This window comes from Gallinula chloropus (genome assembly GCF_964237585.1).
Source record: "Gallinula chloropus genome assembly, chromosome: 19".
Taxonomy (NCBI): Eukaryota; Metazoa; Chordata; class Aves; order Gruiformes; family Rallidae; genus Gallinula; species Gallinula chloropus.
Genome location: NC_140104.1, coordinates 126,942 through 140,895, shown reverse-complemented (window position 1 = coordinate 140,895; position 13,954 = coordinate 126,942). Strand labels below are relative to the sequence as shown.

Here is a 13,954-nt window from a genome sequence, read left to right as displayed (position 1 = left end):
TGAAAACCTGAAACATCCACAGTATCTGCTACATGGAACGCAAAAGGAACAAGTGAATGGTGCTCAGAACTCCAGGTGTTCTGGGACTGGTGTATTTTGATGAGATCTTGACGAGATCTCAAAATCCTCATTGTGACTAGATCTGTTACCGTATTTCAGCTCTCAGAAGTGCTTCCATGCTACTACTGTGCATTATGTTCACATTTATTGCTGTGAAAAAAATGAAGGTTAAGTGAATCTTAGTGAAATACTACCTAAAATACCTTTTTTAACAGCTCACTTAGGAATATCCTAGTTTGCAAACAGTTTCTGGAGTTTCTGATTCTCAATAGCTTTCTCATCTAGACGGTGAGAGCGAGCACTTCACTGAGATCCACTTTGAGATGCAACCCTACAGCAGAACATCTTGCTGAACACACAATGAAATTAACAGTAAGGAAACAGTGTTGAACCATTTTCTGTTGTACTGCAGGGAAAATGCTGCTTAGAGTAGAGGATTTGGTAAAAACAGTTCTTGAATTTTTTCTCAGGACCTGTTCCCACTACAGGAGTGGTCCTGCTTGCAAGAATGTTCACAGGGATTAATTTAAGCAAACCACTTAATCCTCATTGTTTCTAGTCCTGTGTCTGTAAGAGGGGGGTAAGGTAGCAGTACAGTTTTTCTATGCTGAGGGTTAATTCTCAGCATTAGCAGTACGTTTTGAAAGCTCTAGAGGAAAGAGGACACATTTAAGCAGAGTAGTCATATTGAATAAAACTGCACCTAGAATTTGTATCCCTTCAAGTACTACTTTGTAAAAGTTCAACCTGTCCATCCGTAATTGTGAGTGTCTGTGGTTTTCAGTGTGAGAATAGAAAGATTCAGTCCTTAACCTCACTACACTTGCTTCACACGGCTTCATTTTCTGTTCAGTTTTTAAAGGTAGCATTACAAACCTGTATGCAAGTCAGGAGCTGAACTGTCTGCAGTTATATGCTAAAACCTGACAGCAGTGCTTAATTCAAAAGTAGCTGAACATGGGTAGAGGAAACCTGATGAATGTTGACATACACCTCCCAGCTCTCCAATCCCCTCTTGCCTGTCCTGACAAAACGATGATGCTTCCCCCCTGCACGATTGCATCATTCATTCATGCTGCTGTTATAAAACAGGCAACACACTGTTGCTGCATCTTGCAGGGCAGCACAGTCACAGCCCCAGAAGAAGAAACTCTTCATTTTCTATGCTAGAATAATATGGTAAGTGTTATGGATCTGATACGCCAAACGCCAACCCCTTCCAAGCTGAGAGAAAAAAATGTTCCCAGTGACTTACAGGATTGTACTGGCCGTGGCTGTTGCTGCTGCTGCAAACCTCTTGGCTGCACAAGAAAAGAAGGGATCAGCTGAGACCTTCAGTCACATAAATACAACGGCACGGGCTGATCTGGAAGAAAGCCGCATTTTCTAAATCACTCTTTTATAATCTGCTGAGTAAGCCAGCCTGGGTGTTTTTTTTAAATGGTTGCACACATGTAACCAGAGAAGTCCAGCTGTTCGCTGACAGGCGTAGGGAAGAGAGGTGTAACCTTGCCTACGTCGGGGGAGGAGCTGCTCGGGCCCCGTTTGGGGCGCTCCCAGCTTGGGTAGGCACGGCTTGGCGGGGAGCAGACCCTGCACGAGATGATGGGGAGCTTGCTCGCCCACCAGCCAGCCTGTGCCACAGGCATGGAGCACAAGATGGGTTGTGGCAAACTCACCTCGGGAGCGCAGGAGGGTGAGGGATGAGAGGCGAGGAGTGGCTCGGACAGGCAGCAGTCCGGAGGTTCCCTGGTGTGGAATCAGAGGCGAGGTGGGGACGCTGTTTGCTCTCCCTGTGGGTGAGATGAAAGGTTTCGTGAATTCAGATCCCAGCCTTGGATTCTGGCTGAAGCTGTGACTCGGGGCATCAGATCATGCCATGTCACAATGAAAAAACCACATGGGGATTCAGCAGAAGCTTTGGAGGCAGAATCACAGCTTCTGCGGAGGAAAAGGCTCTGCTTTGTCTCCCCTAGTGCAGGGTTGTCAGAAGCAACGGGGAAACTGCAAAACCTGCCTGTGCTCGTGTTCTGGCATCCCACAGAAAAGCTCCCCTCAGACACAACTGTTAAGAAATGGGTGGCTGCCAACACAGAACTATGAAGCTGGTAGTTTGGTTCAAGGTCAAGAAAGCCAGATTTAGCTGATTTAGCTTCTTTCATTCGCTTGTGATAGGAGTCTTATGACTGCTGCCCATCTTGAAAGCCTGTTCCGTGCCACTGGGTGCACCAGTCACATTCCATGCATGATCTCTTTTACCATTCTGGCAGTATTGCCCCTCAAAATTACACACACAAATTAAAATCCATAACCTTCCGTGCCTCTCCTCATGTCTTCCTTTATGGTTTTTTTTTCAGAACTTCTCACCACATGAGCATTTGTCAACAGGAGCATCTTATTAGTAACTTCTCGTGTCAGAAGAAGCTGGTATGGAGCTCCTCTGCTGCAAAACTGGTGCGGTGGTTCACTGCTCAGTCTGGCCCTGTTTGTTAGCTTTGTTGTTAGAGGACAGTATGTTTTCTAAAACAGATTCAGAAATAATTTCTATGAATAATGTTAAATGAAAACAGATTGGGGTGGAGATGAAAGAAAACTGCCTGTACTGAGAATCTCAGAGGGGGTTTTGCCAAGATAAGCAGTGCATGATTTGACTAAGAGAATTGCTGCTGAATATTTTATGAAGGATATTCTCTTTATTTGGCTTAGTTTAACAGACACATTGTGGTTGTAATTCAGTTAACTATTTTGATTCTAATCTGGTGCAATTTGTTGGAAGTCCATTGATTTCAAAGGACAATTTAGGTCTAGTAAGCATCTGCCCTGTATTTTTACTATGCAACAAAAACAAATACACACAACAGCTCACCAACTACAGCTAGAAAAATGCAGAAAAGCCTGTCCAGATGTCTGGAAAATGTGGAATTAATGGAAAATGCTAATGATAAACGCTACTATAACATAAAATAACTAACCTCAGACATGGGATCCAACAAAGAAGCACTAGATTTCTGCCTGGAAGCTTTAGGAAGGTGTTGCATAGCGAAAAGCACAGCTCACGTGGATGTGACTATTGACACAAGCACAGCAGCTAACTCTTGTACGTGACTGTGGAACCTCTCCATTTGTACAAACAGCAGAGACCACATACATGGACGAGAATATCTTTGAAAATTACTTTCCTTTTTTTTTTTTTTCCTTCCAAAGAAATCCCATCTTAAAGTTCAAATTAAATTTTCCCTGAACAACTACTTTGCTTTCCTACAGTAATAATTCCCCTGCTTGGGGAGTATCACCGCCGGCAGCCAGCCCCAGCCACTCTAGGTGTTTAGGACGAACAAGTCCCTCTTTTCCGTGGGACATCACCCACACGTGTGACACAACAGCAACAAGGAAAACAGAAAACGACAGGTGCCTGCTGGTATGCGGATGGGTTTGACAAGGCTGCCCTCTGCTGAGAAAAGCCGCGAGGGAAGATCGAGGCAAAAAAACCATCAAAAACCAGAGAAGCAAGAACACCAAAATATTTGCTTGTGACCCTCAGAATCCAGGGCAGAGCTGGAGGTTCGGGTGTTTTAACCAGGCGTTACCTCTAGGCACCTCAGATACCAGCACCGCAGCCTCTGGGGGCTGGGTTGGCACGTTTTGGTTTGGTTTGTTACGGTTTCAGCAGGCCAGCAGCATCCCAACACAAGTGAAGACTCAGTATTAACAGAAGAGTTCCAGAGCCAATTGTGAAACGCTGCTTGTAATTTCCCCCATTTTGCAATGTTTAATGTTTATTTCTAATGATTACATTAACAGAACAGAAAGCCCAGCCACTATAGGAAAGTCTCAGCACTGAAGTATTTCACAAGACAAAGGCACTGCCTAGCTCCAAACTTGTGGTGGATTATGATCAAACACCAGCTTCATCAAAACATCTGAAGACCAGAAACCCAAGTGTATTACCAGCTGTGCCCTCCAGACCTGCCAAGTCAAGTCAGACTGACTTGCCAGGCATGGGAGCTCTGCACAGTGCGGTGCTTTGCTCGGAAACCTGAGATCCTCACCCAAAGCAGCAAAGCAGATTCCCAGCAGGTGCCGTAGCCCACAGCCCAAACCAGACAGGCTGATGAGTCTGCCCTGACACTTCACACTCATTTTTCAATCAAGTTCCCTCTTGCACATATCTGTGCAACAAAATTGTACCAAACATGTTTGGCTCATTGCATTGCTGCTCAGCACCCCTACAGTGGGTTCCCAAAGCCCAAGATCCAGGGCTGCATCCAGACCTCTCTGCTGCAAAAGGTGGGATAGAATGGGGGAGATTTACCCAGTGCCACCCTTGTACCTATTGGACGATTGTTGGGGAAGGCTGTCTTTCATTTCTGTACCAAATACTGACAAAGTGCTGGCCTCAGGGCCAACTGTCCCTGCTTGTAAGGATTACAACCTCTAGAGAATAGCAAAAACCACTTGGCCCGGATCTCCCTGGTACACCTCTGCAGCCACAGGCTGGGATTGTTCTGGGAGCGTATACCTTCCTTACGAAAGCTCCGAAGTAACAAGAGGGTTGTGTCACACCTGATGTTGCCAGCTGCTCAGATTGTAGCAGGTGGGTACTTGGGGGATAGATGTCTGGATGGGGCAATGTTGGAGCCGGGTTTGGTGCAATCTGTGCCTGCGGAGTCTTTAAGGAACCATGGCATGAGCTCTCAAGGTCTTCCCAAGGGAAAACTGTAGGTTGACCTCCATTTCAGAGCCCAACGCCAGATTCACACAGAATCACAGGGGTTGGAAGTGACCTCAAAAGATCATCTAGTCCAACCCCCTGCCAGAGCAGCCTCACAGAGAGGTCACATGGGAATACATCCAAATGTTCAACCGCCTCCATGACTGGGCCCTGGCAGGCCAGGTAGGCCAATCAAGCACCCACCAAGGCTGGTTTCAGCAGTATTTCTGGTTTTCTTCCACAAGAAAGAACCTGTGTGCAGCCTTGGAGGAGATCATCGCTGTCCCACGGCGCTTTGATCGCCTTGTTAAGGGTTGAGGCCCAGGAGAGGCCCGGGCACGCCAGCCCGTGCTGCGGTGGCTGTGCAGGCCCCGGCAGCCCAAGCAGCAGCTTCTGTACTTAAGGGAATGCGAGTTGTGATTAACCTCGGCTCTGGATTTTTACCAAGAACCACTTTGATTATTAATCCCGCCCGCTTAACTATTAATTCCATCGACCTAATGTGAAACCGCCGGGTTTAATTATTTATTCTCCCGGTTCTGCGAAGCTGCCGGGGGCGCCTGTCACATGAGGGGGTGCGAGTAACGACCCAGTGACCCTGCCCGTTCAAAGGCCTCGCTCCCACACGCACCCCTGACCGCGCTGAGGGGCGGTCGGCCCCCGTGCCCCCCCCCCCGTCCCCGCCCGCTCCCCCGCAGGTGCCGCGCTCGCCGTCACCGCCCACCCCCGCCAGCCCCTTCCGACCTCCGCGCTCCAACGGCGGCGAGGCGGGAGCCGTCCGCCGGAACGACGGGCGCCGTAGCCAATGGAAACGCAGCTGGCGCGGCCGCCGGCCAATAGAGTCACTCGCGCCCCGGAGTGTTCTAGAAGGGGCGGGCGGGGGAGCGCGGCCTGCTCTGTTCCCGCCCCTCGGCGCGCTGCTCCCGCCGCCCCGCCTCTCCCGGCCTGGCCCAGCGCGGAGCAGCAGCAATGGCGGTGAAGGCCCTCAACCCCAAGGCAGAGGTGGCCCGTGCCCAGGCGGCGCTGGCGGTGAACATCAGCGCGGCCCGCGGGCTTCAGGACGTGCTGAGGACTAACCTGGGCCCCAAGGGCACCATGAAGATGTGAGGGGACCTCCTGAGCCTCGGGTCCGGGGGGGGGGGGGGGGGCGGGCAGGCGCCTGGCCGCGCGGGTGGGTATTAGGCCTGAGGGGGGAAGCGTGAGGGGAGAGGCGGGGGGAGGCTCGCGGGAGGCCGGGACGCCGTTCTCGCCGCCGCCATGCGGAGGGGAACAAAGGCGGAAACCGCCGGGCCGGGTGGGGCTGAATGAATGGGGAGGGAGTGATGCGGGCCGGGCGCGTGTGGCGGTGCCGGGGAGGGGCGGCTGCTCACCCGCTTCGTGTCGCCTGCAGGCTGGTGTCGGGGGCTGGAGACATTAAGCTGACCAAAGATGGCAACGTGCTGCTGCAGGAAATGGTGAGCTGGGTTCCTGCCCGCCTGGGAACTTCTGGGAACCGGGAGAAGGGGGGCCTCTAGCAGGGTCCTGCTTGTGCGCGCTGAGTACCCGTAGCTGAGGGAAGGGCACGTCCCCAGCTTTCCCTGCCCTGCGTTTCTGTGGTATTTAGCCCAGTGCTTTATGGGGCAAATGCTCCTTATGAGGAAAGTAAGTAAGTGCCTCGTGGTAGACGTTGGATTAAATTTTTGTGATAATTTTGCAATTAAAGGGGAAGTATGACCCATTCGAATAGTGATGCTGGCACTTAGGTACGTACGTCGCCTTCTGCGTTGCTTATGGAAAGCATGCTTCTGCTGCGCTTGAGCAGGTCTAGGACAGTAGAGTTCACCAGGGGTGCGTGGCTTGGAAAGGGTGTAAATCCATGTGATGGTGGCTTTCCTGTCGGGGTTTGTATTGTAGCCTCTCCGCCAGAGGAGTGAAGGTTACACGAGGGGTGGTGCTTGCCCCCCAGGGGTTCTTAAGTGGCTGGACCCAGGGCTGTCGCGCACCCATTGCCTGGGGGAACACGGCCTGCCAGGGCGTGCGGGGCATCACACACTGGCTGGCTGTTGTGATTCAGTGTTAACAGCTGAATATACACTGTGATCTGGCAGAGAAGAAAAAAAAAAGTACTTGCATGGGTTCTTCCACACGAGCGATAGTACTGTGAATAAAATAATGACGCAAAGCTGAGCTACAGTATAAACACTCGCATTGGATCTTAGTTTAGTACAGTTACTAAACACCTGTCTTTTCAAATGCAGATGCTGTTCTGTAGGTTCATAGGCATCAACCTGTGTTAACATACTTTTCAGTCGGTCACTGGAGATGCTAATTGAATTAAAAGACTGGCTGCAGGAAGTAGTGTAAGGTCATGTGTGGTGGCTGTCAGGTTTGGCCAGACAGACACGATGCCCATAGCTGGAACACATTTAAAATGTGCTGCTTAGCAGAAGAACAGGAGAGAAACAAGATGACTGAATATTCTTTAGTTTAATTAGAACAAGTAGACTAAACTGCCAAAGGAGTAGTAGCATATCGATTGGGGTATGTACAGCACTGATCATTAAGAGATTCCTAAATGATAGCTAAACATGCAGGGTTTAGTATCAGCAGCAGCCCAGTTGTGATGGTGCATCCTTTGCCTAAAGGAGAAAAGGGCTCTGTCAAGCTCATGATGAGTTGAGGACTAGTTTGGCTCTTGGTACTCAACATCTTCGTGTATAAATGCATAACCTGAGGTGGGAAATACTGTTAGATGGAGTAATTCAATCATCTTCTTGTCAAACTGGTAGTTGTTACTTTTTAGGCCTCATGAGTTGATGTGAATCGTGAAAACATCAACTAGTCCTTAAATACTTTGTTTAGCTGATTTCAGATTGCTTTCTTACTGTACCACTGCAGTCAGACTTACTGCTCAGCATCTTATTTCTGTTCAGCAAATACAACACCCCACAGCCTCCTTGATAGCAAAAGTAGCAACGGCCCAGGATGACATCACTGGAGATGGTACCACATCAAATGTCTTGATCATCGGAGAACTCCTAAAGCAGGCAGACCTCTATATATCCGAGGTGTGTATGCAGTATGTCTTGAATAAGTGGACAAGTAAATAGCTTCATCTGAGACCATTTGAATTGTTCTGTGTTTAAAGCATATTTCTGCTTAAAATGAGTATGTCACAGAACTTGTAAAGAGGGCTTGAGACTCGCTCAAAACCACTTAATGTGGGCACTGTATCTTCTAATACGGTTTTGATTGATACCTACTACTACTACTGTATGTTTTGTGTGAGTGAAAATTCTCCTTTTACTTGTATGTTAACAAGGGGATCCTCCCTGGTGGTAGGTATTCGGATAGTGTAAGTTGTTATGGACTATAGAACAGGCATTCATATTGCACAGTGAACACCCAAGTGTGCTTTGTAGTTCCCTTGGTTTTAATTCTGTGCTAGAATAATCTGTGCTTCCCTCTGCATTGGAAGGATTTGTATTCCTTTTACATGTATTCAGAAGGACAGTACATGTTCTTGCCTTTGTAGCACACGTGTTCCTTGAGTTTTAACGGTTTGTAGAGTGTTGAAACCATAGGTTCTGCTTGTGGGAAAAAGAACTATTTTGTCTTCTGTTGCCTCATTGTTCCCTTCTCTTCTTGCATTAGGGTTTGCACCCTAGAATAGTAGCAGAAGGATTTGAGATCGCAAAGGAAAAAGCACTTGAAGTTCTGGAGCAGGTCAAAGTAACCAAGGAAATGGACAGGGAGACCCTTATAGATGTTGCCCGAACATCCCTCCGTACTAAAGTTCATACTGAGCTTGCTGACATCCTAACAGAGGTAAGATGCCTTTAATGCCCTGTTTTGTGTGAAGAGGTCCAGTTTTTAAATGTCTGTGATTACTACTTGAGCGGATGGGAAGGTGGGAACTTGCACTTCGGAAGACTGATGGTCCTTCTGGTGTTTTGGTTTTTTTCCCCCCTCCCCTCTATTCCAGGCTGTAGTAGATTCTGTTCTGACAGTCAGAAAACCAGGTGAGGCTATTGACCTCCACATGATAGAGATTATGGAGATGAAGCACAAATCGGAAACTGACACAACGTAAGTAATGAGTACCCTTGAGCTTCAGTTTAATGGTGTCCTGACATGGAATCATAGACTGGTCTGGGTTGGAAGGGACACCAAGGATCAGAGAGTTCCAACTACCTGTCACAGGCAGGGCCACCAACCTTCAGGCATGATCTAGACAGGGTTGCCCGGGGCCCCAGCCAACCTGGCCATGAGTTTCCCAGTCACCAAATTTGATTCCCTGACAAGAGATTATTGAATAGCAGAGAGTAACACTGGCTTAGACTTCAGATAACAGCGTTGAATATGTACGTTTTTCTTAGTGACTGAGGGTTGCTTATACTTTAAGCTTGTATTTGCTCAGTGCCAGTACAGAATAGCACTTGATAAAGAGAACCTGGCTTGTGGCCATCCAGTTGGATATTCCATAGGCTCTTAGATTTATCTCAGTGGCATGGACGAATTCTGCACTGGCTTTCCTCCGTAGCTAATGCAGTCAGACACTATGCCAGAATAAATTCCTATTTCACACTCTGATTGGTGTGCTTTATATGTGAGAACGGGCATGCCTTTGGAAGTGGGATACACTATCATCATTTACTCCCAACACAAGGGGGGTTGAGTTTGACAGTTAACATGGTCAGTTCTCCAAGTAGCCTACCCTTCCATGAAGTGTCTCATCTTCTGCATGAATGCTGACAGACAAAATGCTTTTTAATCTCCCAGGCTGATTAGGGGGCTGGTTTTGGATCATGGAGCTCGTCACCCTGACATGAAGAAGAGAGTGGAAGATGCTTATGTTCTTACTTGCAATGTATCTCTAGAGTATGAGAAAACGTAAGTACACACTTAGAAGGTGAGGAGCAGAAAGTGTTCTTGTCTTAAAAAACATTTAAGATGTGCTTGAATAAGAACAGAGTGTACTGCATAGACTGTTGCAGAGCAAAGCAAGTAGTGCAAAAAGTGGGATGGAAGAGGTGACGTTCCCTCTGCAGTCCTCCTTTTTGGAAAAGGGAATCTGGGTGCTGAAAAAATATCTTTGAGAGGCAGAATTTCGTAGTTTACATTAAAGAAAGGGAACAAGACCTTACATGGGCATAATGTAATATTCTGGAGCAAACATCTAAATATACTTGAACGTTCACTGGGCTTCAAATAGGAAAACTGAACTAGGGAGCAGGAACAGCGATGTAAGCTGTGTGGTGCATGCTGGGCTTGAGGGGTTTCGGGTTTGTTCTGTTTTGAGGGGGTTTATGTGGGGTCTGTTTGGGTTTGGTTTGTTGTTGGGTTTTTTTTTTAATGTAGCTGGAATTTGTTTCTACAGCACAGACGATAATTGTCTCACTGTTTTTTTTTTTCTTGTTTTTTTTTCCTCCAGAGAGGTGAGCTCTGGATTCTTCTATAAAAGTGCAGAAGAGAGAGAGAAACTAGTGAAAGCAGAAAGAAAGTTCATTGAAGACAGAGTGAACAAAATCATAGACTTAAAAAGAAGAGTCTGTGGCGATTCAGATAAAGGATTTGTTGTGATCAACCAGAAGGTGAGGTGAAGGGTGTAACTAGAAAAATAAATTTGAAATGATGGCTGTCTTGGCAAACCACATGCTGTTTGACTCATTTTGTAGTTTTCAGACCAAAACCAGCTAAATTTAGCCTGATAGAGGTCCTACTTGAGATCTTTGAGCCTTGAGAAAGAATTTACTCTCAGACGGTGAGTGGGTGTTTTTTAGCTTTCTATGTATCCTGATGGTCACTTCTTTGTTTTCAGGGAATTGACCCATTTTCCTTGGATGCACTTGCAAAAGAAGGAATTGTTGCTTTGCGGAGAGCTAAAAGGAGGAACATGGAAAGGTGAGTTCCTGGGCAGAGACTCAAATTACTTGTTCTTCCAAACTTGAACAACGACTCAAGTCTGGCTTAAGTGCACTTTTAAGTACTTGCATTAAGACAACCGCTTCTATCTGTCCAGCTCTTAACTGGTGTAAGTGGGGTGGTTTGTCCAGACCATGGAAGAGTCAGGTCAGTGCTCTGGGTGATGTAGGAATTTATCTATCAGTGTACTTAAAATGTAGACACCTGTAGAGGAGACTTAATTTGGCAAACTGATTTTTGTGAAGAGCTCTTGCATGAACAGAACTAAACTGTTCCAACCCTGGGAAGCATTGTGTTCTGTGTGCTGAAATGCTATTGTTACTTTAGTGACTTCAGATTTTGCTTAATATAAAGCAAGTGCTAAGCCATGTGTGTTCCCTTTAAGGCTGACCCTTGCCTGTGGCGGTACTGCCATGAACTCTGTGGAGGATCTCACCCCTGACTGCCTGGGACACGCAGGGCTGGTCTATGAGTATACGTTGGTAAGTACAACTGACTTTGTGGCTGGAGGCAGGTTAAATATGCCTTATTTGATACCAGCTCTTCTTCTGTCTTCATAAGCCCATGCTTGGATCCTAACTGTTTTAAGAACCGCTTTATTCAGCGTGAATAAAGGCTGATGGCATTTCACATCCCAGTGTCTGCTTGCCTGTGAACATACCTGGATATTTGTTCTTGCCACTGTGTATTTTCCTGTTATTTCCGTATTGTGCTTGTAATATCTGTAGAATTGAGAAAAGGAAATCAGGTTGTGCTGCTTCTCATCACCTACTGAAGCACTGTCAGTGCAGAACTGAATCTGAAAGCATTCCTTTGTTTTTATTACATGAATATGTCGATGAAGCAAGTGCATGATAGAAATGCATAACCTGGGTTTTTTTACAGGGTGAAGAGAAATACACCTTCATTGAGAAATGCAACAACCCCCGCTCTGTCACCCTATTGATCAGGGGACCGAATAAGCATACGCTCACTCAAATAAAGGATGCAGTAAGAGATGGTCTGCGTGCAGTCAAAAATGCTATTGAGGATGGTAAGTCTCTGCAACCACTCAACGATGCTAAGGCTCTTATGCTGAAACTCACCTCAGAACGAGTTCATTTTGTGCACAGCCCCTTGATACCTGCTGCAGTCAGACACCAGGCTGAGCATATTCCGTGCGAAGTGCTCTTAACTAATGTTGGTACACCTCGTGCTTCATCAGATGCTAGCTATCTCTATAAGGATGAGGGAAGAGATCCAACTATGCTAAAAACTAACTTTATGTGGGAGTAGGTGCTTCTTGCAAGGTCTCCAGACTGAGTTTTTTCCCTTGCAGGTTGTGTGGTTCCTGGAGCAGGTGCACTAGAAGTAGCAGTAGCTAACGCTCTTGTTAAGCATAAACCTAACGTAAAAGGAAGAGCCCAGCTTGGAGTTCAAGCTTTTGCTGATGCTCTGCTCATCATTCCAAAGGTAAAAGGAAACAATAAAGTGACTTCAAAGCACCTTAAGACCTGTTGCTTTTTCAGCTGGAGGTCTCTGTTAATGAACAATGTGAAATAATGTCTCTTCTCTCAAAGGTTCTGGCTCAGAACTCTGGCTACGATCCCCAGGAAACACTAGTCAAGGTTCAGACGGAGCATGCAGAATCAGGGCAACTCACTGGGGTCGATCTGAACACTGGTGAGGACTTGCAAAAGAAGGGAATGATGCCCTAGAAAGAAACTGTTGTGGCTCAGCTCTGTGAGGAACAAAGCTGCTGTGAATGCAGAGAGCTCTGCCGTTCTTGATAAAAAGCTACGCAGAATGCCTTGGCTGGGTGTCCTGTTGCTATAGTCAGCCTTGGCACGCTGTAGTTCAGCTCTTGTGAAGATCAAGCAAACAGCAGAGCTGTGTTTTATGTAGCAAGTAATACTGGGTGTCAGACAGGGGAAAGTCTTTGAATTATGTGAACCTGGTTACTGAAAGACTGTTTTCCGTAGGTGAGCCAATGGTAGCTGCAGCAGCTGGAATCTGGGATAATTACAATGTCAAAAAGCAACTGCTTCATTCATGGTAAATGTTACGGTATTTCACTTGAAATGGGTGTTTGATCGTTCACATTGATAAAATAACAGGGACTTGTGGGATCCAGCATAGAGGAAGGTGTCTTGAAAGGCATAAATGAAGCTGAGTTGTCTTTGAGCTATATCAAAATGGCTATTCTAACAATATCTTTTTAATATTTCTAGCACGGTGATCGCCAGCAACATTCTCTTGGTGGATGAAATTATGCGAGCTGGCATGTCCTCCCTTAAAGGCTGAGCTGGATCTGCTCTCCTTGAGGTGCTCAGCTCCTGTAGAGCCCCATGGAGTGTCTTAAGCAACCCACCCAGAGGCGCCTTTTTCTTAGTCTGGTGGGTTTTCCCAGCACCAGAGATGACTTTGCTGTGACGAGCAGCCCCTTTGATAAACACGGCCACTCAAAATGTTAGCAACTCTCCCTATATTTGGCTCTAAAAACCAGTTATTTATTTTTTATTTCACTGACGTGTACAACTGAAGTTGCTTTCCTTTTTACCCAATAAAGTCTTCTGTTCAGTGCTGTGTTGTGTTGGTTATTTAAAACTTCACCTTCCTGGGGCCAAGGTCTTGAGCATTCCACTTACAGGCCTGTGTCTGATACTTGCTGGGTCAGGGTGTTCCTGCATTTGGGGGCTATGAAATAACAGCTCAAGGCTGTGCTGCTGGAGCAGGGGCCTTGAGCCCTGGAACTTGCTGTCACAAGGCTGGATTAAACCTGTCCCTTCACGCTTTTGTACGTGCTCACAGATAAAGCTGAGTTGATGTGCTGAAGGGTGTTGAAAAGCTTGTTGGCTGTTGTGTGGGTTACACAATTTTTTTTGTTAGTCTTATTAGTGTTCTGTTCAAGTATTTCTGGCCAGGCAGCACTGTACCAGCTGCAGGCAGAACCGGGGCCTGGCCCGGAGCAGGGACTCTTAGATGACTTTCCCTACCCCTAGTTGTACTGCAGCAGCAGCAACCTTCCAGCCCCAGGAGAGCCCCCTTGCGCCTGTGCCTCGGAACGGGGTGTGGGTGCCCCGGGAGCAGGACTGAAACGCTTTTCTGCCCTACACGTACCTGCGGTGTGACCCCAGCGCCCCATCCCCGGTACCTGAGCCCCGCCACGGGGACCCTGCGGGCGCGGAGGGGAGGGGGGGGCGGCCCCGGAAACACTTCCCCGAGCTCGCAGCTCTTCTGGGTCAGAGGCCTCGGGTCCCGCGGTGGTTGTGCCGCGCTCTTCCCGCTGGCATGGCTCCT

At 47.4% G+C, this 13,954-nt stretch overlaps 1 protein-coding gene and 1 long non-coding RNA gene across 2 annotated transcripts; one reads left to right on the top strand and one right to left on the bottom strand.

Annotated features, from left to right (window-relative positions):
• The first annotated feature begins 5,726 nt into the window (after positions 1–5,726).
• Positions 5,727–13,240, top strand: LOC311198886 (T-complex protein 1 subunit zeta). The gene is made up of 14 exons (XM_084272909.1): positions 5,727–5,874; positions 6,162–6,225; positions 7,684–7,818; positions 8,405–8,578; positions 8,736–8,839; positions 9,533–9,643; positions 10,185–10,344; positions 10,572–10,654; positions 11,061–11,157; positions 11,561–11,708; positions 11,994–12,127; positions 12,235–12,337; positions 12,637–12,709; positions 12,886–13,240. Exons 1-14 carry the CDS (start codon positions 5,741–5,743, stop codon positions 12,956–12,958), a joined length of 1,593 nt encoding a protein of 530 aa, XP_084129035.1. The 5' UTR covers positions 5,727–5,740; the 3' UTR covers positions 12,959–13,240.
• On the bottom strand, positions 6,807–13,819 carry LOC311198889. The gene is made up of 3 exons (XR_014617723.1): positions 13,775–13,819; positions 11,337–11,397; positions 6,807–6,851 (listed from the first exon to the last, which is right to left on the bottom strand). It is a non-coding gene; the product is annotated as an uncharacterized lncRNA (long non-coding RNA).
• Between the last annotated feature and the right edge of the window lie 135 nt (positions 13,820–13,954).

What these genes read in the sequence shown, in the direction of transcription:
- LOC311198886 (XM_084272909.1), top strand. Translation starts at nt 5,741, where the DNA reads ATGGCGGTGAAGGCCCTCAACCCCAAGGCAGAGGTGGCCCGTGCCCAG. An exon ending in TTGCTGACATCCTAACAGAG is followed by an intron (nt 8,579 to 8,735) that starts GTAAGATGCCTT and finishes CCTCTATTCCAG; the next exon opens with GCTGTAGTAGATTCTGTTCT. An exon ending in CAAAAATGCTATTGAGGATG is followed by an intron (nt 11,709 to 11,993) that starts GTAAGTCTCTGC and finishes TTTCCCTTGCAG; the next exon opens with GTTGTGTGGTTCCTGGAGCA.